Source organism: Barbatula barbatula (assembly GCF_947034865.1).
Source record: "Barbatula barbatula genome assembly, chromosome: 5".
Lineage (NCBI taxonomy): Eukaryota > Metazoa > Chordata > Actinopteri > Cypriniformes > Nemacheilidae > Barbatula > Barbatula barbatula.
Window position 1 is genome coordinate 5143390 of NC_136769.1, and position 22920 is coordinate 5166309.

At 37.9% G+C, this 22920-nt stretch overlaps 1 protein-coding gene across 1 annotated transcript; it reads right to left on the minus strand.

Moving 5' to 3' along the window:
- Positions 1-4081: 4081 nt before the first annotated feature.
- On the minus strand, positions 4082-21301 carry LOC306894680 (uncharacterized protein). The gene is made up of 17 exons (XM_079457398.1): positions 19908-21301; positions 19082-19495; positions 18544-18966; positions 16762-17169; positions 15379-15804; positions 13169-13594; positions 12628-13053; positions 10594-11022; positions 9562-9984; positions 7776-8033; positions 7452-7700; positions 7127-7369; positions 6766-7023; positions 6375-6689; positions 6026-6274; positions 5861-5944; positions 4082-5658 (listed from the first exon to the last, which is right to left on the minus strand). The coding sequence occupies exons 1-17, from the start codon at positions 21260-21262 to the stop codon at positions 5592-5594; spliced, it is 6453 nt and encodes a 2150-aa protein (XP_079313524.1). The 5' UTR covers positions 21263-21301; the 3' UTR covers positions 4082-5591.
- Positions 21302-22920: the final 1619 nt, after the last annotated feature.

The window sequence follows — 22920 nt, forward strand, 5'->3', positions numbered from 1 at the left end:
ATTGCGCTCTTTGGTGCATTGCAATACATTAAATGTACTCCTTTTCATCTTAACATCAGTTTTTACAGAAAGTACTGGAAGAATATGATCTTCGTGCTGCCATTTACCTTGAAATATTCACATTGAAGCTTAAGTCTGAAATAACAATATCTAAACAGCAAAATTGGCAGTGTTAAAAATTGTCGAATTATAAATACACCGTGAGTGTTAATTTCACAATTTTTAACACTTGCGATTTTACTGTGTACAAAGATCAACATATCAGAGACAAACAATCCTCTGGAATGACCAAGAGTACTAAACTTGTAAAAATCCAAACAGAACTTTGGTTACTTTTGCTTGTTTGTATATTTCCATTCAATGGTAATAGAAGGCGGCAGCAACACATCACAGACTGAAGGAAACTCAACAGAAATGGGAAACTAATGCAGCATGCATGTCTCATGAGCATTTGATGTGCATTATGTCAGTCCATTGGGTGCGAATGTGGACTTAAGCATTTACTCCTATGTGTGCACGTGTGTGTGTGTGCACGTGTGGTAACATCTTGTCCCTTGAGTCTTGTGTTCAGTCATGCAACACTTCTCGCACCAGGGCATTGCAATGGGGGGTGGGTTTAAAAAAGAGAAAATAACTCAAGACATAAAAATGGTTTTATATTTCTCCAATGAATGTTAAATGGCCAATTCATGTTTTAGCAAAATAAGATTGAGTTTATTTTACAGTTGTAACTTAACAAGAATCACAGTTTCTTAAAATATTCTATAATTAGTGCAGTGTTTTGCAATATTTGCATCTTTGTTCTGCATGTTTCGTGCCAGTTCATTTCATAACATCCTGTAGGCCCTCTTGAATAAATCCTTTCTTTCCTGTGACCACGATGGAAATGGTGCATGTTATTTACCACACAACACACCAGATGGGGAAGTGAAGCGGACCGCAGTGCTGCCTGCGAACGTGCAAATAAATAACCGTCCCTCATTAAAATTCATGACATAAAAAGAGGTCATGGCCGGCAAACAGTCATAGAGGACAGGTTGTAGGCTACTTCTGCATTCTTCTTTTGGTACAGCAAAGTGGAGCAGAAATTGCAAAGCAGCGCAAAGTGTTTCCCTGTGGGAGAAATCGCAACGAAAGAAAAGTGGGACATTTTGTCTAATTTGGGTTACATTCAACAGATTATAGAGAACCATAAACCTTGAACATTTCATTTGTTTAAGGTTTTATTACATTTTAGAAAAAGTTAAAATCACAACTTGTCATTTACAGGATGTCTTCTAAAAACTTTACCAGAATACCAAAAATATAAACTAAGCTCAGAAGCTAAACTAAAATGAAACATAATTGAGCTTCTAAGTTCAATTTTTTCCTTATGTTAGATAAAAAAGTTTCATTACACCTAAGGGCAGACGTTTAGATTTCTTTCCAACTCAAAAAGGATACTCATTTGAAATGACTGGGGTCTTTCATCAAAAAGGTTTAAAGCTGTGTGTGTGTGTAGCACATACCTCGAACTTGCAGGTGTGTGCTCTACAATGTCAGGAAAATCAGGCTGATCAATGCCTTTCAGCTGCTAGTCCAAGCTCTGGTGATATGAAGACTGGACTACTATAATTTTATACTGGCCGGCCTTCCAACCAATGCAGTCAAGCCTTGCAAATGATCCAGAACACAACTCCACGTCTAGTTTTCAATCAGCCTAAAATAACCCATGTAAGACGAATCAAGTTTAAATTGCTGACACTGGCCTTCAGAACGGTAACAGTAATTTTGCCCATTTACCTTAACTCACTGCTCCAGGTCTACATCCCCTCCTGTCATCTTTGGTTGAAAAATGAGTGACGCCTGGTTGTTCCATCACAGCAAAGCACCAAATCGCTTGCAAAAACATTTACTTATTCGGTTCCCCTGAGGTGGAATGAACGGCCAGTCTCCACACGAACTGCAGCATTCTTCACATCTTTCAAAAAACAACTCAAAACATACATGTTTTGCATTTATTTGACTAACCAATAACTGTCCATGTCTTAAAAAAATGTATGTTAAATGTTTTACTTGCATACTCAAGGGCAGCCTCTATATCATATGTACTCGTCCAATGGATCTATATGCTGCTTTTGACACAGTTAACCACTACACCCTCCTCTCGACACTCAGGGCTATGGGTGTCTCTGTAATGGTTCTACAATGGTTCAAGTCTTACCTCCCAGGTAGGTCATTTAGAGTATCCTGGAGAGGTGAGGTCTCGGAGTCCCAACATCTTAAAACAGGGGAGCCTCAGGGCTCAGTGCTTGGACCGCTGCTCTTTTCCATGTACACCACATCCTTAGGTTCTGTCATTCAGAAACATGGCTTTTCCTATCACTGCTATGCAGATGATACACAACTCCACTTGTCATTTCATCCGATTGTTTCTGCACGCATCTCAGCATGCCTTAGTGACATTTCACTCTGGATGAAGGACCATCACCTGCAGCTGAACCTTGCAAAAACAGAACTGCATGTAATCCCGGCCTACCCAAAGATTCATCACAACCTCTCCATTCAACTAGATCATCAAACATCACACCTTCCAGAACGGCCAGAGACATGGGAGTGGTGATTGATGATCAAATAAACTTCACGGATCATGTTGCCAGCAACACACCCGGTCCTGTAGATTTATCCTCTACATCATTAGGAAATTTAGACCTTTCCTGTCCGAGCATGCCAGTACTATTTCAATGTGCCATTGGCTGGACTACCAGCATGCACAACCAAATCTTAATAGAACCAAATCTTATTAGGTCACATTGGCTGCCTATCACTTAGAATCACCTAGCACAGACTTCCATGTTCTCATCTGCTACACTGTAAGAGATTGAAAACTGTAGTCACTGTAGCTGTCAATCACAGATCATCCAAATTGTGTCTGATAACAGTCCAGCACAATAAATGAGTTCATTATGTAAAAAAGGATACAGGAAAAAAAATAGATACAAAATAATAAATTCAATGAGCTCGAAAACATGCCTGCATCAAAACAGCATCATGAATCTAACAATCTGACATAATACAAAAAGAGGTCAGTATTAAAAGTATTTAACATTGTCGTGACGTCATTAATCTGAAGTACATAAACACAATCACATCATTAAATATCATATTTAAAACACACAAACAGCCATGTGCTTTGCTGAGTGTGAAAAATAAGTTCTAATATGATAAGTGCTTATGTTTCCATGGACTGTGGTGTTATATAAAGACTTAAAGTAATTAAAAACAAAATAAATTGACCGTTCATTGTCAAGATCCAGTATTCCTGTTTTAATAATCTACAGTGATATAGTTGACCTGTAAATTAACTTTACAATTGCCTATGTTTTTTTAAAAACATGTCTTTACAAAACATGTTTAAAACGTAAGAGACACACGTTCCTTGAAAAGACAGTTTGTGCTGAAACACCTGCTTGGTTCTAAGAGGATTTAAATACACATGTGGTTACAGAAGCCTTTTAAAACAAGACTGCAGCAGGTCAGCAGTGAAACTGAATAATTAATTGAAGAGCCAGCCAGGACTCGCTGGTTCTTTAAGAGCAAAAACAATTCTGACAAATTATTTTGAAACTAGCCAGAGGCAAACAATGCCGACACAAACTCAATGCCAAAGATAAACACAATAAATGCAAAAAGCATTGACACACACACACACACACACGTCATAGCGTGTGTATGTGGTTGTAAATCTGAGTTTAAATAGAAAAAGTTCTTTCTTTGAGGAGCTCTGAATAAACATCTAAACAGAATCTGACCAACTATTCAAAGCATTATAAAAGACAAGCATCAAGTACAAGACAAACATCGAGTCAGAATTAAAACCAGCCAGCTGTCATCGTAAAATAGCATCTGAAACCTATTTTAGTAAAACAGAATTAAATAATCACAGGTATATAACAGCACATATATTGTGTTAATTCAACACAAATCATATTGTGAGTCAGCATCCATTTAAAATGTTGCCTTAAGAGACACAATGGTCAGAAAAACTCTCTCTGCCGTGGTTAAATGACTGAATAAAAACATAAAAAGTAAAGAAGAATTTGGCTGATAGTATTGTTTATTTTATTTTAAAAATCAACAGGTATTGCAACAGTATCATCGTTGTGAATTGTTTGGCGACATGAAGTAAAAAAGCAATATTGTGACAGCCCAAGACTGGATCATAAAAAAGCGAATTGCATTGAAAAATGGATCCAAACCTACCAGCAAGTTTGCAGGCAATCGTGTGAAGTAAAACATTTGGTCTTGTGAATCAAGTCAAATTCATTTCATTTGGATAGACAATAAAAATGTGATAAATAGTGCAGTTTAACCAGGACATACAGTATCATCAATTTAGATTTGATGTTGATTTTCCAGTTGCCTTATTTGTTCCGTATACTGTAATGATTGTCGGGATGTTTCTGTAGCTACAGACCATAATTCATTGTACGGTGTACATACAATAAATCTCACATAATGTGAATAAAACATGTTCTGACAGATTATTATCTTTTTACAATTGACAGTCATCTAGAAACAGAGAATTACAAAAAAAACTTTTGTCTTACACAGAAATGCATGAATCTTTGAGGGCATAACATTAATTTATACATTAAGAAGGTACTTCAGCAGCTGCTCATCTCTCTCTCTCTCTCTCTCTCTCTCTCTGTTCAAAAGATTCACGCTTTGTATTCTGAAAGCCCTCACATGTCCTACTGTGACACTTGTCACAAAGACCCATTCAACGTCCAATTGAAAATGAGCCGAGACTATTTCAAAGATTGAACCCATTGTTGTAACACAGCTGTTGCCATGAGGACTCCGTTTCCACAGACATCTGTAACCCTGATGAGGACAATACAAGCATCCTTATCGCCTGCTCTAATCTCCATTAAATCATGCACTATAGTTGTGTCTAATATATTGTTTCATTTCATATTGGTATTTATTTCAGTCGACTACTACAATGCATCTATCTGATCAATCTATCATCTCTGAGTAGCTAAGCTCTAGAAATACAGGAATCTCTGCTGCCCTCTGTAGGAAATAATTGGTTAATGACACAAACATTTGACCAAGCAAACTCATGTTTCATCATTGATGCCTGTTCTTTTCAAGCTTCTTAAAGTGGACTAAAACTACAATTATTCAAAAATTGCTGAAAACAAAACTATAATAACTCTGGCTAGACCATATTAAACAAAGTGAATATGAGGGCAATTTGAAATCTATGTGAATCTGGTGGATTCTTGTTCACGCCTGTTATTACCTTATTAACGTTACATTTACATTTAGTCATTTAGCCCAATAAAATATTTTAGAGCTTGATATTAACTGGAAAATTGTTTATTCAATATAAAAATGGACAAATAATAATAAATATATTGGTTTTTAGTTGTTTTATAATGTATTTCAATGCTAATTCTTTCTTATTTTAAATTATGAGCCATCCTTAAGCCTCCTTGGAAGTCAGTTGGGGCATCCTTGTTGGCCATGGTCCCCCTGTTAAGAATCACTGCCTTATCAGGAATCTCTTAAAATCCTATTTCCTGTCATTTCAGTTTTTGGCACTACCAGATCTCAAACCGTGGGTCTCTGTTGAAAAGATCTCTGGATGTGATTCTGTTTTTGAAGAGCCTACGAAAATACAAACATGTACTTATATTAGCTATAACAAGAACGTTCACAATTACGATTGTGAAGATATTTTTTCTAAAACATCCCAGAATAAACCTTGCGATAATAAAAACAAATGTATTTTATGTAAATAAAAATTATTAATATTTTCCATAAATATTTCAGACTTCCATAATTGTGATTTTAAGATGCTCACACACACCTCACTGTCGTCACGTTACTGTTGTGATACAGGATACTGTACATTTTCTGCGCTCCAGCATCAGTGATGCTGTTGCCGCTAAAACTGCAGTACAAAATACAAACACAAAATATTAGAGGATGCTTCAATGTATAAACATTCACTATTTCTCTGTCTTTCACTCACTCAATGTTTTGTGCTTTGTGGAGGTTTGGCAGCAGGAGATTCAGACTCTGATCAGTTAGATGACACTGACTGAGATCCAGTTCTGTCAGACCTTCAGAATGTTCCAGAACCAGAGCCAGACCTCTACAGACCTGCAGGTCCAGATGAGTCTGACTGAGATCCACTTCTTCACCCAGAGAGCGAGAAAGACATTCAGCTTTTCCATCATCAACATGAGAGAGAAACTGAAGCAGCGTTGATTTACCACACCTGAAAGAGAGAGAGAGAGAGAGAGAGAGATGTTTTATATGTATATGCGTGTTACTTGTATCTCTGTGTGTATGAATGATATACGTTTATGTTTGCTCACTGGAGTTTAACAGAACGTAAGATTGTGAAGACTTGATCTATTCCAGCTGTATTCATCTGACAGTCGTGTAGATTCAGCTGTGTGAGGGTGTGTGTATCTCTATAAACTCTCTGAATGACTGTAGACATCACACGACAGTCATCAGCAGTCAGTTGGAGAGTCTGTGTGGGGGTGTCTTCTGTCAGGTCCAGTGCAGAACCACAGGAGAAGTCCAGCTTGTGCTGCAGGGCAGAGAGCAGATCGGCTGACGCCTCCTGCTGGACATCAGATGAACTGCAGCAGTGAAGCATTCTCAGTAAGAGCACTCTGTCAACACTGAAAACAAATCAAATGTCAAAATCATATAATTAAATAAAATATCAACATAAAAAATATAAAATGGAGGAAGGACCTGAGGCAGGAGACACGACTGAGGAGAGGCAGAATGCTCTTTAGATCCTCCTCTGGTATGGAGGTCCACAGCATGTTGAGTGTGACTGCAGTGCGGGTTTGCAGTATAAAGCGCAGAAATGCACAGTGGACCGAGTCCAACGCTCTGTTCTGAAGGTTAATGCAGTTCTTCACTGAACTCAACAGACCGGACACAAACCCTAAAGATCTGGACTCATAGATCTCTTTCATTAAAGACATCATCATGGTGGAGTTCATCCTACACACAAACATACACAAATCCGTTACATGTCACTGTTAATGTAAATAAGCATTAAGTGTTTTAAGCTGAGATTCAAATGTCTTTTTGTTGTGTTGCTTACGCCTGAAAGTGAATCCTGTTCAGAAATGGCAGAGTTTCTCTGATGTTAAATGAAATGTCAGTTTCTTTAAGGTCCACAGTGACGTGTGAAGTATCACGCTGGAGGAAATAATGAAGCTTTTCCCAACTCAAGGCACATGGAGTCAAATCTCTTCCCACTTTCTGCAGGAAGCGTGAAGTCAATTCCTCTTCTTGAGCTTCATACACACATTCAGTCAGCGACTGGAGAGTCTCTTTAGACAGTCTAAACACACACACAAAACACAAATCTGTTAGAATATGTCGTTTGAAAATTGACACTACTGCAATTTGTCATATGGTCAGACCTGAGAGTCACTGGGCTCTGCTGAGACAGAAGGAGAATCAGAGAGAGAGACTTCATCCTGCAGTCGCTCAAGTTCAAACACTGGACGGTCCAGAGTCTCAGAAGAGAAGCCAAACTGCTCAGAACTCTGGACATCTCGCTGTCTGACCGCCGTTTATCATTCAGATCAACTGAGAGTTCATCTACAGTGACAGGAACTCTTGCAGACCTCACTGCACGCACTATTCTCAACCCCATATAACCACTCAGCCTGAGAAGAGAACAGAAGTACAAATAGTAAAATCTATAAATACAGTAAATAAAACGGTTTATTTTGGTCCTTTACCTGAGTGTTTGTATGTTTGTGATGTGTCTGAAGAGAAGTCTTGTTCCCCTGAGAGAGATGGCTTGAGGTTTTACTGTTAAAGTAAGTCTGTCAGCTGACCGATGTAAGACTCCACCCACAAACCTGCAGGTGCTGCTGGGTAATATTCCCTCGAGACTGAGGTTGAAATCTAGAGCCTGGAACAGCGAGTTCACCAGCTCTGGATTCTCTCTGAACTCCACCGGTTTAAAAAGACTCAACACACAGCGGTCAGCACCACTGAAAAACACAAAAAGTGATTCAAATAAACAGATTCATAAACATGATCTAAACACACAATACTGAAGCTTTTATGCTTTTTTCACGTTCATAAGCAGCCGCAAATGTATGAACAGTAATTTACCTGAACATATTAGAATGAACATTCACCTAAAGGATTATTAGGAACACCGTACTAATACTGTGTTTGACCCCATTTCGTCTACAGAACTGCCTTAATTCTATGTGGCATTGATTCAACAAGGTGCTGAAAGCATGCTTTAGAAATGTTGGCCCATATTGATAGTATAGCATCTTGCAGTTGATGGAGATTTGTGGGATGCACATCCAGGGCACGAAGCTCCCGTTCCACCACATCCCAAAGACGGTCTAATGGGTTGAGATCTGGTGACTGTGGGGGCCATTTTAGTACAGTGAACTCATTGTCATGTTCAAGAAACCAATTTGAAATGATTCAAGCTTTATGACATGGTGCATTATCCTGCTGGAAGCAGCCATCAGAGAATGGGTACATGGTGGTCATAAAGGGATGGACATGGTCAGAAACAAAGCTCAGTTAGGCTGTGTTATTTAAACGATGCCCAATTGGCACTAAGGGGCCTAAAGTGTGCCAAGAAAACATCCCCCACACCATTACACCACCACCACCACCAGCCTGCACAGTGGTAACAAGGCATGATGGATCCATGTTCTCATTCATTTTACGCCAAATTCTGACTCTACCATCTGAATGTTTCAACAGAAATCGAGACTCATCAGACCAGGCAACATTTTTCCAGTCTTCAACTGTCCAATTTTGGTTAGCTCGAGCAAATTGTAGCCTCTTTTTCCTATTTGTAGTGGAGATGAGTGGTACCCGGTGGGGTCTTCTGATGTTGTAGCCCATCCGCCTCAAGGTTGTGCGTGTTGTGGCTTCACAAATGCTTTGCTGCATACCTCGGTTGTAACGAGTGGATATTTCAGTCAAAGTTGCTCTTCTATCAGCTTGAATCAGTCGGCCCATTATCCACTGACCTCTAGCATCGACAAGGCATTTTCGCCCACAGGACTGCCGCATACTGGATGTTATTCCCTTTTCACACCATTCTTTGTAAACCCTAGAAATGGTTGTGCATGAAAATCCCAGTAACTGAGCAGATTGTGAAATACTCAGACCGGCCCGTCTGGCATCATCAACCATGCCACACTCAAAATTGCTTAAATAACCTTTCTTTCCCATTCTGACATTCAGTTTGGAGTTCAGGAGATTGTCTTGACCAGGACCACACCCCTTAATGCGTTAAAGCAACTGAAATGTGATTGGTTGATTAGATAATTGCATTAATGATAAATTGAACAGGTGTTCCTAATAATCCTTTGGGTGAGTGTCTAGGCCTAGTAACAGAAGGTATTGACATGTGAAGAACATGTTTTCAGAAATGAATAGCCAACTGTCTCAAGTTATTATTATAAACTTGACATTTATATAAGCTAAAAAAGCATAAAGACAAGCATTATAAACACATTTACTGTAGTGAACAGTCCTGACCTAAGTTGTGAGATGTAGGGAAGACACTGAAGGAACCTCATCACTTGACTCTCATCATCTGTCCATCCTCTCAGCTCTACTGGTTTCTTCTCTGTTTGGAGCTTCAACACTTCCAGGAGGATGGAGGTCTTTCTCTCTGAGAGATCTATGATCCAGACATCAGGTGTCTGATAAACTGACTGTAATGCTGGAAGTAAACTCCTGCCTGTTTGAGTCTCATAGTCCTTCACATGTGAGTAAAGATCCAGCAGAAAATCACTCTGTTCAGGTGTGTCTATATGTCCATAAGGGAAAGATGTGTGTGTGCAGACAGATGTCAACAGTTTCAGCATCTGATCTCCTGTTTGTGTCTCAGTTTCTGCTGCTTTAATGAAGAGTTTTGAAACACACCGAACTGTATTACTACGATTCCAAAGATCAAATCTGTTTACAAATAAATACAAAATACCTCAAATTAATGGACATAAACTATGACAAATAAAACATATTTTTCATTAAAGCTTTAGGGGCGATTCACATTTCGCGTCTGAAACCGCATTTAAAATGCGAGCTGCACTGCATTCTCCTTTATTTCCAAAGCGCCAGGACTTTTTGTGCTCTCCTGGCATCTGTCGTCGCTAAGCAACCATGAACCACGATAGCCGTTGAGACGAGGAGGTATAAACAAAGGTTATGTGGATTATATGCACTGAAAACACCTCGCAATAACTCTGCTACTAGATTTAGTTATGCTGTGATCATCTGTGTCCATCTTCATTGAGCTTGTCTATATTGGCTGGTTTGTTGCTTGACATGCGGTGCACTTGAGGCTTTCTGAGAACTTGAGATTTTAACACGATTTGGCGCCAGCTGCCTGAAAAAAAGAGCGTGTGTCACCGCATGCCTGTCTCCCACCATTTCCACGCGCATACATTTAAAATAACTAATATGCACGCGGAAAAGACACGAAATGTGAATCGGGCCTTAGGCTTTAAAATTAATATTTTTATTGATTAAGAAGACAACAAATCAAAATGCTAAATGTTCATGTACCTCAGTTGTGAGATGTAGGGCAGACACTGAAGGAAACTCATCACTTGACTCTCATCATCTGTCCATCCTCTCAGCTCTACTGGTTTCTTCTCTGTTTGGAGCTTCAACACTTCCAGGAGGATGGAGGCCTTTCTCTTTGAGAGATCTATGATCCAGACATCAGGTGCTGACTTTATATAAACTGACTGTAATGTTAGAAGTAAATTTCTGCCTGTTTGAGTCTCATAGTCCTTTGAATGTGAGTAAAGATCCAGCAGAAAATCACTCTGTCTAGAGCTGTTCATGTCTTCATAAGGGAAAGATGTGTATGTGCAGACTGATGTCAACAGTTTCAGCATCTGATCTCCTGTTTGTGTCTCAGTTTCTGCTGCTTTAATGAAGAGTTTTGAAACACACTGGACTGTATGACTACAATTCCAAAGGTCAAATCTGATAAAAAATGAATACAAAATACTCCAAATAAATGGACATAAACTATGACCAATAAAACATATTTTTCATTCAAGCTTTTAAAGTCCCAGTGAAATAAAAAATGACAAATCTTATTTTTTCAAGAAATATTGCAGCGTTTATATTAAATAAATTCTCAATGTGGGTCGTTTTCTTTTTTAAATTAATGTGCCATCATAATCTTCAGTTAACATCTGAAAATGCACTTCCGCCCTGAAATGACTATCCATCTCAATCGGCGTAAATTAGACTTGGGCGGAGCATCCGTTAACTCCACCCCTTCAACTGTCATTGTGCTGCCAGTTTCTCTCCAAAATGCAACAGCTGTTTTTCATACATCCAATCAATTTGCAGTGTAAAACGCAAGCCACGGCCGCTAATTTTCTCCTTGAAATACCTTTTCACTTGGAAATGCGCAGAGGTAGACGAAGTACACAACCTCCTTACTTGAGTAAAAGTACTACTGACTATTGGTCAAATATTACTCAACTACAAGTAAGTTGTAAAGACCGATTGTTAAGTAAAAGTACTTTTAATTAATTAAAGTATTAAAAGTAAATTTCCTTTATGTCAGTGGTGGATTTTTTTATTGTCGTATATCATATGCTTCTGAAGCCAACTGCTGAATACACAGAGTAAATCACAGTATCAGTGGTATTAAAGAAGTAGTTCACTTCAAAATTTGCCCGATTGACTTTCCATGGTCATTTTATTCCTACTATGGAAAGTCAATGGGGGCAAATTTTTGAAGTGAGCAACTCCTTTAAGACCTTTATATGTTTAGCACAAGTTTAGTTTAGTTTTATTCCTGTATGATCATTTAGCCTAATTATCGTCATTAGCCCCCTAAGCCTATAATGGTTTTATGAGCAGTCTTTGTTTTTTTGTATATTCCCTTAATGTTTGTTGGATTTATAAACATTTGTATTACCATAGTTAAACTACAAAAATAAACTATAGATACTATAATGGAATATAGGTATGTTTAATACCTGTGGTTTTACTAAAATAAGCTTAATTGTGGTATGGTTATACCATTTTCTAAAGGACTAGGGTCTAGAGACTGGCTAGGACATTTAATGTGCTTCTCCTTAAGCCACTCTTAAGAAGCACAGCACGCTAAAATCTATGTAACGTTAGGGTTTACTTGTAAGCTTTTGCGGCTTCAGAGTAAATCGTGAATGTTGCGGATGAAAACAGGAAACATTGTTAATGATGCGTGTGGAAGCAGGACAAGATAACATATATTATTGCCGGAAGCTTGACAGAATCTCGCTGAAGCTCTCTTGGAACAGCCTCTTCTTAAAGGTACAGTGTCAAAATCACATGACCCGCGCAAGTAGTCGACATCAATTTTTAAAGGTCGCGTCAGAGCATTAATGTCGACTAATCGACTAGTTCGTTCAAGCCCAGGTACTCAGGTAAATTTACTTCCTTGCTGCCCACCTCTGGAAATGCGTCAGAATAGGAAAGTAAAAAAGATTCCAACTTCGGGTTCACAGGGACTTTAAGATGTATATGTATGCCTTGTAAACCAATACTGATTAAGACGACAGCAAATCAAAATGCAAAATGCTCAGCTACCTCAGTTGTGAGATGTAGGGCAGACACTGAAGGAAACTCATGACTTGACTCTCATCATCTGTCCATCCTCTCAGCTCTACTGGTTTCTTCTCTGTTTGGAGCTTCAACACTTCCAGGAGGATGGAGGTCTTTCTCTTTGAGAGATCTATGATCCAGACATCAGGTGCTGTCTGATAAACTGACTGTAATGCTGGAAGTAAACTCCTGCCTGTTTGAGTCTCATAGTCCTTCACATGTGAGTAAAGATCCAGCAGAAAGTCACTCTGTCTAGTGTTGTCAATACTTTTAAAGGGGAAAGATGTGTATGTGCAGACTGATGTCAACAGCTCCAGCATCTGAAAGCATGTGTGTGTCTGACTCTCTGCTGCTTTAATGAAGAGTTTAGAAAGGATCCTGGGTTCAACAGTAGTATAATAAGCAGTAACTCTGATTTAAAGAGAAAATGAGAAAATTAAGCGAATACACATACTTCAGTCTACATTAACTGGAATGAAAACAACTGAAAACAAACGGCGTGTTGTTTCAATGACTGTTCATGTACCTCAGTTGTGAGATGTAGGGCAGACACTGAAGGAAACTCATCACTTCACTCTCTTCATCTGTCCAGTCTATCAGTTCTACTGGTTTCTTCTCTGTTTGGAGCTTCAACACTTCCAGGAGGATGGAGGTCTTTTTCCTTGAGAGATCTATAAACCAGACTGAAGGAACTAAGTGATAAAGTCGATGTAAACCTGGAAGAACACTATTGCCAGTTTGATTCTCATAGTTCTTTGCATGCGAGTAAAGATCCAACAGGAAGTCACACAATTCAATGTTGTCATTATTGTCATTAAGACAACCGTTGTGGCTCCAGACTGGTGTCAACAGTTTCAGCATCTGATCTCCGGTCAGTCTCTCAGTCTCTGCTGCTTTAATGAAGAGTTTCAGAAGAAATTTGGTTTGTTCATTGATATTTCCATTTACAAAGCTGTAGGAAAGGGAAAACAATGAACAAATACATCTCATGCATGCACAGAAAGCAGTCATAATTTAGGGTTACAGCCATTTTTACCTTATGTTTGATCCCTAAAACATAGCAAAGATTTGCCACGCTGTCTAATAGGAAGTACCCCCTTCATGTTAGGGCTTGGGCAGCTGTAAAAGCGCTACTTCCACAAACAAATCATAATACACCATGTCTGCAATAAAGCTTTCATATTTACTAATTGTAATTCACGGATTAATTTTAAATGTTTTGTGTGCGTTGTTACTGCCGAGTAACCGTTTAGTTTTTACAACTTAACCTTAAAGAGTACATACGAATATTTCATCTAAATTACATTTCATGTATGTAATGTTGCTGTGTTTGAATGTAAGCAGTCTGCCAAGCTGTAAAGGAGTCGACTCTGAACCCCGCAAACAAGTCGTGTCCTAGTCCGATTCACAAACTGCTGCAGATTTACGAACAAATCATTTGAGAGTCAGTCAAGAAATAAAGTTAGAAAATCTGCCTATTATAACAAAATAATAGTGTTTTTATACACCTTGTATGTACGTAAACTTGTTGTTGGACACTACATAAACCAAAATAGGACATTAAAGGAGTCATATGACACGGTTACATTTACATTTACATTTATTCATTTGGCAGACGCTTTTATCCAAAGCGACTTACAAGTAGTTTTATACAGTGGCACATTACTGCAGAGCAATCAGGGGTAAGATGCCTTGCTCAAGGGCCCTTCAGTCATGACCTGCTGGCACTGAGATTAGAACTGGCAACCTTCTGACAACAAGCCCAACGCTCTAACCATTAGGCCACAGCTGACCCCGGTTAAAACGAATAATGTGGTTTGTTTTAGATGCAATGCCATGTATATACGCGATTTTAGGTTAAAAAACGCTGTATTTTCCACTTCCCGTGCATGTTTGTATCTCTCTTTGCCCCGCCTCTTTGAAACGTGCGGAAATGTAACGCCTCTTACCATATTTGGAACATCAGGTTACAAAGCAATTGTACTGACAGGTAACGGCACCTTACTTGCGTTTACATTTGGGAGGTCTTAGTCAAATCATACCACGATGTGACGTAGATATGTGGGGGTGTGGTTACACGAGGCGTTTCAGGCAGGTCTTGGTGACCATTCTCTTTTAGATAGAATGCATCTTTTGTTCCGATACTTAGATTTTTGCAATTTTACGTGTCTAATACATGCATGTTCAACTTATAACACACCAAAGACATATAAAACACGTATTCGAGCCATGTGACCCCTTTAAAAATCTTGCAATATTTACTCTTAAAAAATAGCATCTCTTTACATTGTGCCGGATTAAAAAAAGCATGTAGAGAGAACCAGTTAAAATGAATTTTTAGCTACATTTTAAATCATTCAGATTTGACAGTGGGATGTCTGTCAGGTAAAACAAAGCAAAGAACAGCACAGCTTTGCTAAACGATCACAAATCAATAAAATGTCATTTATAGCATTTACTTTTATTCTTTTGCAGTTGTTCTGGTGTATAAACGTTATACATTTTTTTTAGTATTCAATCAATACAACTGGAAAGTTCCCAAATTGTGAACTGACAATACGTGTTGCTGAGGTGTAAACATGGATGATCGTAAAGTTATCTTAAAAATACACATTTTATCAAAAGGTTCCAAAAAGTAAAATTTCAGGCATAAAAGCAAACTATTTTTTGAAACATTTAAAATATTATTTTCAGTTAGACGAGAATTGTGAATAAACAGACATTCAAGTAGCCTACCTCAGTTGTGAGATGTAGGGCAGACACTGAAGGAAACTCATCACTTGACTCTCATCATCTGTCCATCCTCTCAGCTCTACTGGTTTCTTCTCTGTTTGGAGCTTCAACACTTCCAGGAGGATGGAGGTCTTTCTCTTTGAGAGATCTATGATCCAGACATCAGGTGCTGTCTGATAAACGGACTGTAATGCTGGAAGTAAACTCCTGCCTGTTTGAGTCTCACAGTTCTTCACATGTGAGTAAAGATCCAGCAGAAAATCACTCTGTCTAGAGCTGTTCATATCTTCATAAGGGAAAGATTTGTATGTACAGACTGACGACAACAGTTTCAGCATCTGATCTCCTGTTTGTGTCTCAGTTTCTGCTGCTTTAATGAAGAGTTTCAACAGAAAACTTGTGGCATCACAGTTAAAGGAATAATTACATCTGTATAGGACAAGATAAGAAAGAGTATTACATGTATTGCAGTGTGTATTACAGTACTAACACTGGTTGGAACAATATAAAAACAAATATGTTCTTTAATGGTCCATAGTGTTGCGAAGAGATTGACGATGAAAATTCTGCAATCTTGCGAAGTATTTTCGCCATGCTTTTTCCATTTAGTTAAACTTTTTGTTAGATTTCACAGGTCCCTAAATTCTTCAGAACATTGGTATTATGGAATACAGTACTTTAATATTTATTTGTGGCCAAGGCTGGATTCTTAACGCTAAGTAAATTATAAGGTATACCTAAAGAGTGGTAGCAATATATTCTTATAAACGACGTAGTGATACGAAGGTTTCGGGAAACCCAGCCCAAGGCCGTACGCAGGATTTTAGAAATTCAGAGGTCCAAAAACTGAGTTTGTCAGTTTGACGTTATTGATCTACATATGAGCATTTTTAAAGTTCTGAGTGCAAATTACATAACAATTGCTAAAATCATGTCTGTCTTTTCATGTTTATCAGTAAATGAATTTTTTATACAAATACTACCAGATTGACATACAATCTTTCATAAGGAGCTTTCGGGTTTGGAATGATATAAAGTTAAGAGAGTGATAACAGAAATCCTGAGTGATCTTTTGAGTGAAGAATGTTTTTGAATGACGTTACAGACATAAAACATCAAATTACAATAGAGAGCGCTGTTAGACAGCTGAGGTATATCAGGTCTGATATCGGTAATCTAGGAGTTTTCTACAATATTGGCAGTACCAAAAAGTACACTACAGTTTGTCCTGTTGGGCAATGTGTTTCACCACAAAACTACCGAGGTAATGACCTCGGGGACCTCAATTGTAGGTACGGCCATGTTTGTGACTGTAGGTCGCTGTTCATTCCTGTTTGATGTTTGACGTGTTTGATGCAGTTGATCGAAAATAAGCAAGAATTATACCTCAGTTGTGAGATGTAGGGCAGACACTGAAGGAAACCCATCACTTCACTCTCATCATCTGTCCATCCTCTCAGCTCTACTGGTTTCTTCTCTGTTTGGAGCTTCAACACTTCCAGGAGGATGGAGGTCTTTCTCGCTGAGAGATCTATGATCCATTCTGTAGGAACTAAACGGTAAAGTGGCTGTAATCCTGGAAGGACACTCTTACTTGTTTGATTCTCATAGTCCTTTGATTTCGAGTAAAGATCCAGCAGGAAATGACACAATTCGACTTTGAAGAAGCTGTAGCTCAAGACTGATGTCAACTGTTCCAGGATCTGATCTCCAGACAGTCTCTCAGTTTCTGCTGCTTTAATGAAGACTTTCATTAAAAATGTGGTTTCTTCACTGATATTCCTATTTACAAAGCTTTATGAAAGGGAAAACAAGGATAGAAACAATTTAAAACTAAATCAATAATTTGATTCCAAAATTTGACTGGTCAGCATAAAGCCGAGACCTGAAAAAACTCATCACCCAAAAGCAATGACTTGAACACATGGGTATAGTCATTTCAGAAAAGAAAGGCCTTCCAAAACTGCAAAATGCCATTAGTACAAATGGCATTGTAAAGAATTTTGTTTCCATCTCTGTTGCAACAGTTTTGGCACCATACATGTAAATAAAGTAAGATTTTCATCCCTGCTTATTTTTTTTAATAGTAGATAATGTGTTTAAACTAGGGCTGTCAAGGTTAACGTGTTAACGCATGCGATAATTTTTTTTGCCTGTTAACGAATTGAAAATATTTACCGGCATTAACACAACCTTAGTTTTTTCCGTCATCATCATCTAGCATTACATTATATAATCACATTCTTATTCATATAAAGGCCTTTAATCTATTTAGGTGAGATTTAACATGGTTGAATTGGTACGTCCAGTGTAGATCGACAGCTTCTGGTTGTGGAACACGACTCAACGCAATGCGACAACGCTCCCGTTTGGTGTACACACGGGCTAAAGTCTGCGCCAGAATCTTTCAGACAGAGCACCAGTATTAACTTCACTTTCGTGCTTGAATGAAGAAAAACACACAAGCACATTTTGTGCAGTATTTTCGTCTTCAACCAGTTAAATAAAATCTTAAATGAATGCAAAGAGTAGTGAAAATAGGCAGCGCATTAGACCTGCTTAGAGCAGCAGCTCTGCTGTGAATTCTGTCACTAATGTTAATAAAAGAACAAAAGAAAAGAAGAAATCAATGTGATGTTGTAGCTTGAATGAGGAGTCTTTTGTTATTCATGTATTTAACAGTAAAGACTGTAAAGTGTTTGAGAACTTTCTTTTCTGTATATATATATATATATCTATATATGAAGGGCTCATTATTAAAATGGGATTGATGATAATATGATTGATAAAGACATCAGTTGCAAAACCAACAAAATTAGAATGTTGGCTTTCATTCATAAAATTATGCTATTAAAGAAATGGAGATAAAATGTTACATTATTAGAATGTAAAACTATGTTTAAAATCATAAATGCTGTGTGTGATTAGTTAGTAAAAAAATTATCCGTTGACAGCACTAAAATAAACATGTTATAAAAAATAAATAGTGTATGTTTAGTTTGACTATACGTATTTGATTAATCACAGTTAATCACATGAAAAGCATGCGATTAATCACGATTAAAAATGTAATCTATTCAATGAATCTAGCCTTTGTCGAAACTCAATCAAAAATGTATTCTTAGTTAATAAAATGGGGAAATTATGAATTGATAAAGATTCAAGTACCCCAGTTGTGAGATGTAGGGCAGACACTGAAGGAAACTCATCACTTGACTCTCATCATCTGTCCATCGTCTCAGCTCTACTGGTTTCTTCTCTATTTGGAGCTTCAACACTTCCAGGAGGATGGAGGTCTTTCTCTTTGAGAGATCTATGATCCAAACATCAGGTGTCTGATAAACTGACAGTAATGCTGGAAGTAAACTCCTGCCTGTTTGAGTCTCATAGTCCTTCACATGTGAGTAAAGATCCAGCAGAAAATCACTCTGTCTAGAGCTGTTCTTATCTCCATAAGGGAAAGATGTGTATGTGCAGACTGATGTCAACAGATCCAGCATCTGATCTCCTGTCTGTGTCTCAGTTTCTGCTGCTTTAATGAAGAGTTTAGAAAGGATCCTGGGTTCAACAGTAGTATAATAAGCAGAAACTCTGATTTAAAGAGAAAACGAGAAAATTAAGCGAATACACATACTTCAGTCTACATTAACTGGAATGAAAACAACTGAAAACAAACGGCATGTTGTTTCAATGACTGTTCATGTACCTCAGTTGTGAGATGTAGGGCAGACACTGAAAGAAACTCATCACTTGACTCTCTTCATCTGTCCATCCTCTCAGCTCTACTGGTTTCTTCTCTGTTTGGAGCTTCAACACTTCCAGGAGGATGGAGGTCTTTCTCTTTGAGAGATCTATGGACCAAACTTTAGGTGAAGCCTGGAAAACTGACTGTAATGCTGGAAGTAAACTCCTGCCTGTTTGACTCTCATAGTCCTTCACATGTGAGTAAAGATCCAGCAGGGCATCAGCCAGTTCTGGGGTGTTTTTGTTAAAAGAGCTGCAACAGCAGTGTGATGTCATCCTCTTCTCATTCTTGAGAGATGTTTTATTAACAGACACTTTATGAATGAATTGCAGTAACACTTTGATTTGATTGAAAGCAGCATTGCAAGGTTTCAATCTGTGACAGAAATAAATACAAGGCCTTAAGTATTCACTATTTAAATCTGTGATTAAGTCTTATTTTTGTGAATGTCAAATCATTTTGACAAACTAACCAAAATATCCAAACGTTTATTTCAATCGAGTTTCCACAATGTTTTCTGTCATTCCGTGCATCATCCAAATTATTGTAACCGTATGATGACAACAGGGTTTCTACTCTTTAGGCTAAAAAATGTGTCAATGCCATTCTACATTCACTTTTAAATCAAATAAAATATTGCAGAATGTTTGAATGATGTTACATTATGATGGCTTTTATACAGTGTGATGTAAACAACAAAGAAAGCTTGCATACAATTCTAAAATTATAAATACGTTTGAGAAATATTTGAATGGTTTCATTAATGATGAATTGTTTTCTGCTGTACCTGATCTGTGGTGTGCAAGAGAGAATCATGTTCATTCCTGTGTCAGATACGGTGCAGTCCTGCAAATTCAGATGAACTTCTTTATCTGTGGATTGACTGATCACATAAGACAAAGCACAACTCTGATGAGGGTCCAGATTCACATCAACGTTCAGCTGATGCTTCATCTTCTCCAGAAACATCAAGCAAGCGTTAGATGACTGAAGCTCATACAAGCACTGACACACATAGAGAAGATCAATGTCTTCACCGTCACTCTGAGGTTTGAGGAAAGTGTCCAAAAGTTTCTCAGTGAACCATTCGGATATTTTCTTCATCTGATCCTCTGAGAAGAGACACTTGAGGAGTTTGTTGTTATGTTCTCCCAGAAGTCCACACAGGAAAGGCACAACATGTCTCATGTGTTGATTCTCTTCAGTCTGACACAGTTTCAGGACTTTCTCAATTTCATCTGGATTCTCAACAAGCCACAAAGCTGAGAAGAATTCCTGCATTGTGTTGTGGAGAAATGCACATCGTGTCAGACTGTCTCTTCCTGTTATCATTTTCAGAAAAGCAGGACAAATGTTTGTTTCATCACCGCTGATCTCTGGAAGGTTCAGGCTTTTTTGCTCAGTTGCATTGAATGCATTTTTCATCAAGATATGAAGCTGATCTTTGACCTGTTCAATATACTCATCTATTTCCAAAAGGTTTTTATCTCCATGTTTCATCAATGTATTAAAGAAAAGGTGGATGTTTATGTTTGTGACCGTGTGTGGACTGTTGAGCACAGTTTGTTCTTTGAGAAGAATCATATTTGTAATCATGAATGCATACATTGGCACATAACTGAGACTGAACAGCTCTTGGTTGTTCAACACCACATTCAGAAGATCAGGATTGTGACCCAACGTCGCCTGATAGTAAGTTCTGATAGACTCATCATTGAATCCTTGAACATAAACAATCTTTGTGGGCCAATCTGAGAAAAGGGAATCTTTTTCCATCTCGGTTCTGCATGTTATTATGACTTTCGCTTTACGTAGCACATCATGGTTCATGATCTTCTTCAAGACCGAATCTTCTTGCAGACCAGTGACACCATCAAATATGAAAACAACATTCTCAGCATTGTCCTTCATATCTTGAAGCACCTCCCGTTGGTCTTCTTCTTTTGCTTTTACATACACATCAAACAAAAGAGATTCAAGATTCATCAGGTTGGAACTGTGGGAGGCAATAGTTTCATCAAAATAAAACATGTAGTCTGGTTCTGTGATGGTTTTCTCCATCCATAGACGCAACATTTGATGGGAGATCGTGGTTTTTCCAATTCCAGGTTTGCCAACCAGCAGGATGTTCTTGTTCTGCATTGATAGTAAATCTTCAGGTGAAACCGTATCTTCCTTGTTAGGAATGTAAGCTCCCAGCTTTCTGTATCGTCGGTTTTTGTTTTTTACTTCACATTGTGTTTTTTTAATCACGTAATCACTTTTAAAAGTAAAAGGTGTGATAGGGAGACATTCTGCTTCCTCATCTGAAGAATAAGATGGCTTCCTTTTCACAGTTTCCTTCTCTGAAGCAAGAGGTATGAAATTGAAATGTTCTTGCTGTTTGTGTAGCAAACATTTACTCCCATGTTCCCTCTGGTTCTCCAGGATACGTTTTCCTTTCATCTTAAGCTGTGTCATGTAATCTTGACAGGGCTTTGTGCCTAAAATTGCAGTAAAGTGACAAATATTTAGTTGACAAATGTTTTGATTTACATTCATTTCAGTTATGAGCCAGTGTTCCTCAGATAAAGCTTTCGCATGGTTTCAAAAGAAATGAGAATAAAATACTGTACTTAAAGGAGTAGTTCACTTCATTTTAAGTCCTACTATGGAAAGTCAATGGGGGCAAATTTTGCAGTGAACTACTCATTTAAATTATCCCAAGTGAGTCCAACAATGTTTAAATCCAAAGAGATATTAACTAGTGTTCAATGAATAAATCTTATGGCTCATGGAAAGATATAGGTCTGTGATCAGGGTCCTGAAAAGAAACAAATTGTTGCCTATGTAGCTAGCATGAAAGACCTTGCCCATAGTCCACGCCTCTCCGTTGCACACCACCGTCGGTGAAGACTAAATACCTTATGAAACCTAGTACCTACATGAAAACAGTTGAGCAAAGGCCTGTTCCTAAAAGTGACACGCCCAGCGTGCCTCAAAAGCAAAGGGTCTGGTTAGGTAAATAAGTTGAATCTGACCTAAACCATAAGCATTTAAATAATACTTACAATTCGGACAAAAGACTCCGTGGTACGTTCTCACTTTTTATATTTATTAAATAAAATCTTGCAAATAAAAGCTAAATTAACTGAATAACATTTGTATACAAGTTTCGAGCAAAGGCGTAATCAGCTGGGTTTCACTCATCGAGAGACACTGGTCAAACAGTATCTGGTAAGCATCTCGCTCTTCCCTTTTTATAGCCAAGGTTGCAGTTAGCTTCTCCTTTGGTTTATATCCGTTGGAACTTTGCCAAGCCTTCCACAGTCTTTTTAAGTTGTCTTTGACACGATCTGGATCTCCTTTTTGCTCTTTGTGTGGCTCGGCTCGTCTCCGCTGTGCTATTCTTTTTTTGGTCTGAAATATATACTACATTTGCTACACTACATTTTAAAATGAAAGCTTTCTAACCTAATACATAATTGTTTTACTACTGTCGTTTACATAATTAAACATACACACAGGTTAAGAACCATCCATAGCAACTTTCATCAACTCGGGTAAGTGCACACATATTAATAATTAGTAAATAAATAACATTGTTACATTCCAACCGTAAAACAAAGAAATCATAAAATAAATTAACCCCTATTTTTAAAGGTAATACATGTGTAAAAATAAGCAACAATCAATATATTTGTAAATGTAAAATAAACATAAAAGCATAACAATAATTACAGATTAAATGAAGGTTTTTGATGAAAACATTCCAGGACTATTCTCCATATAGTGGACTTCAATGGACTCCAAACGGTTGA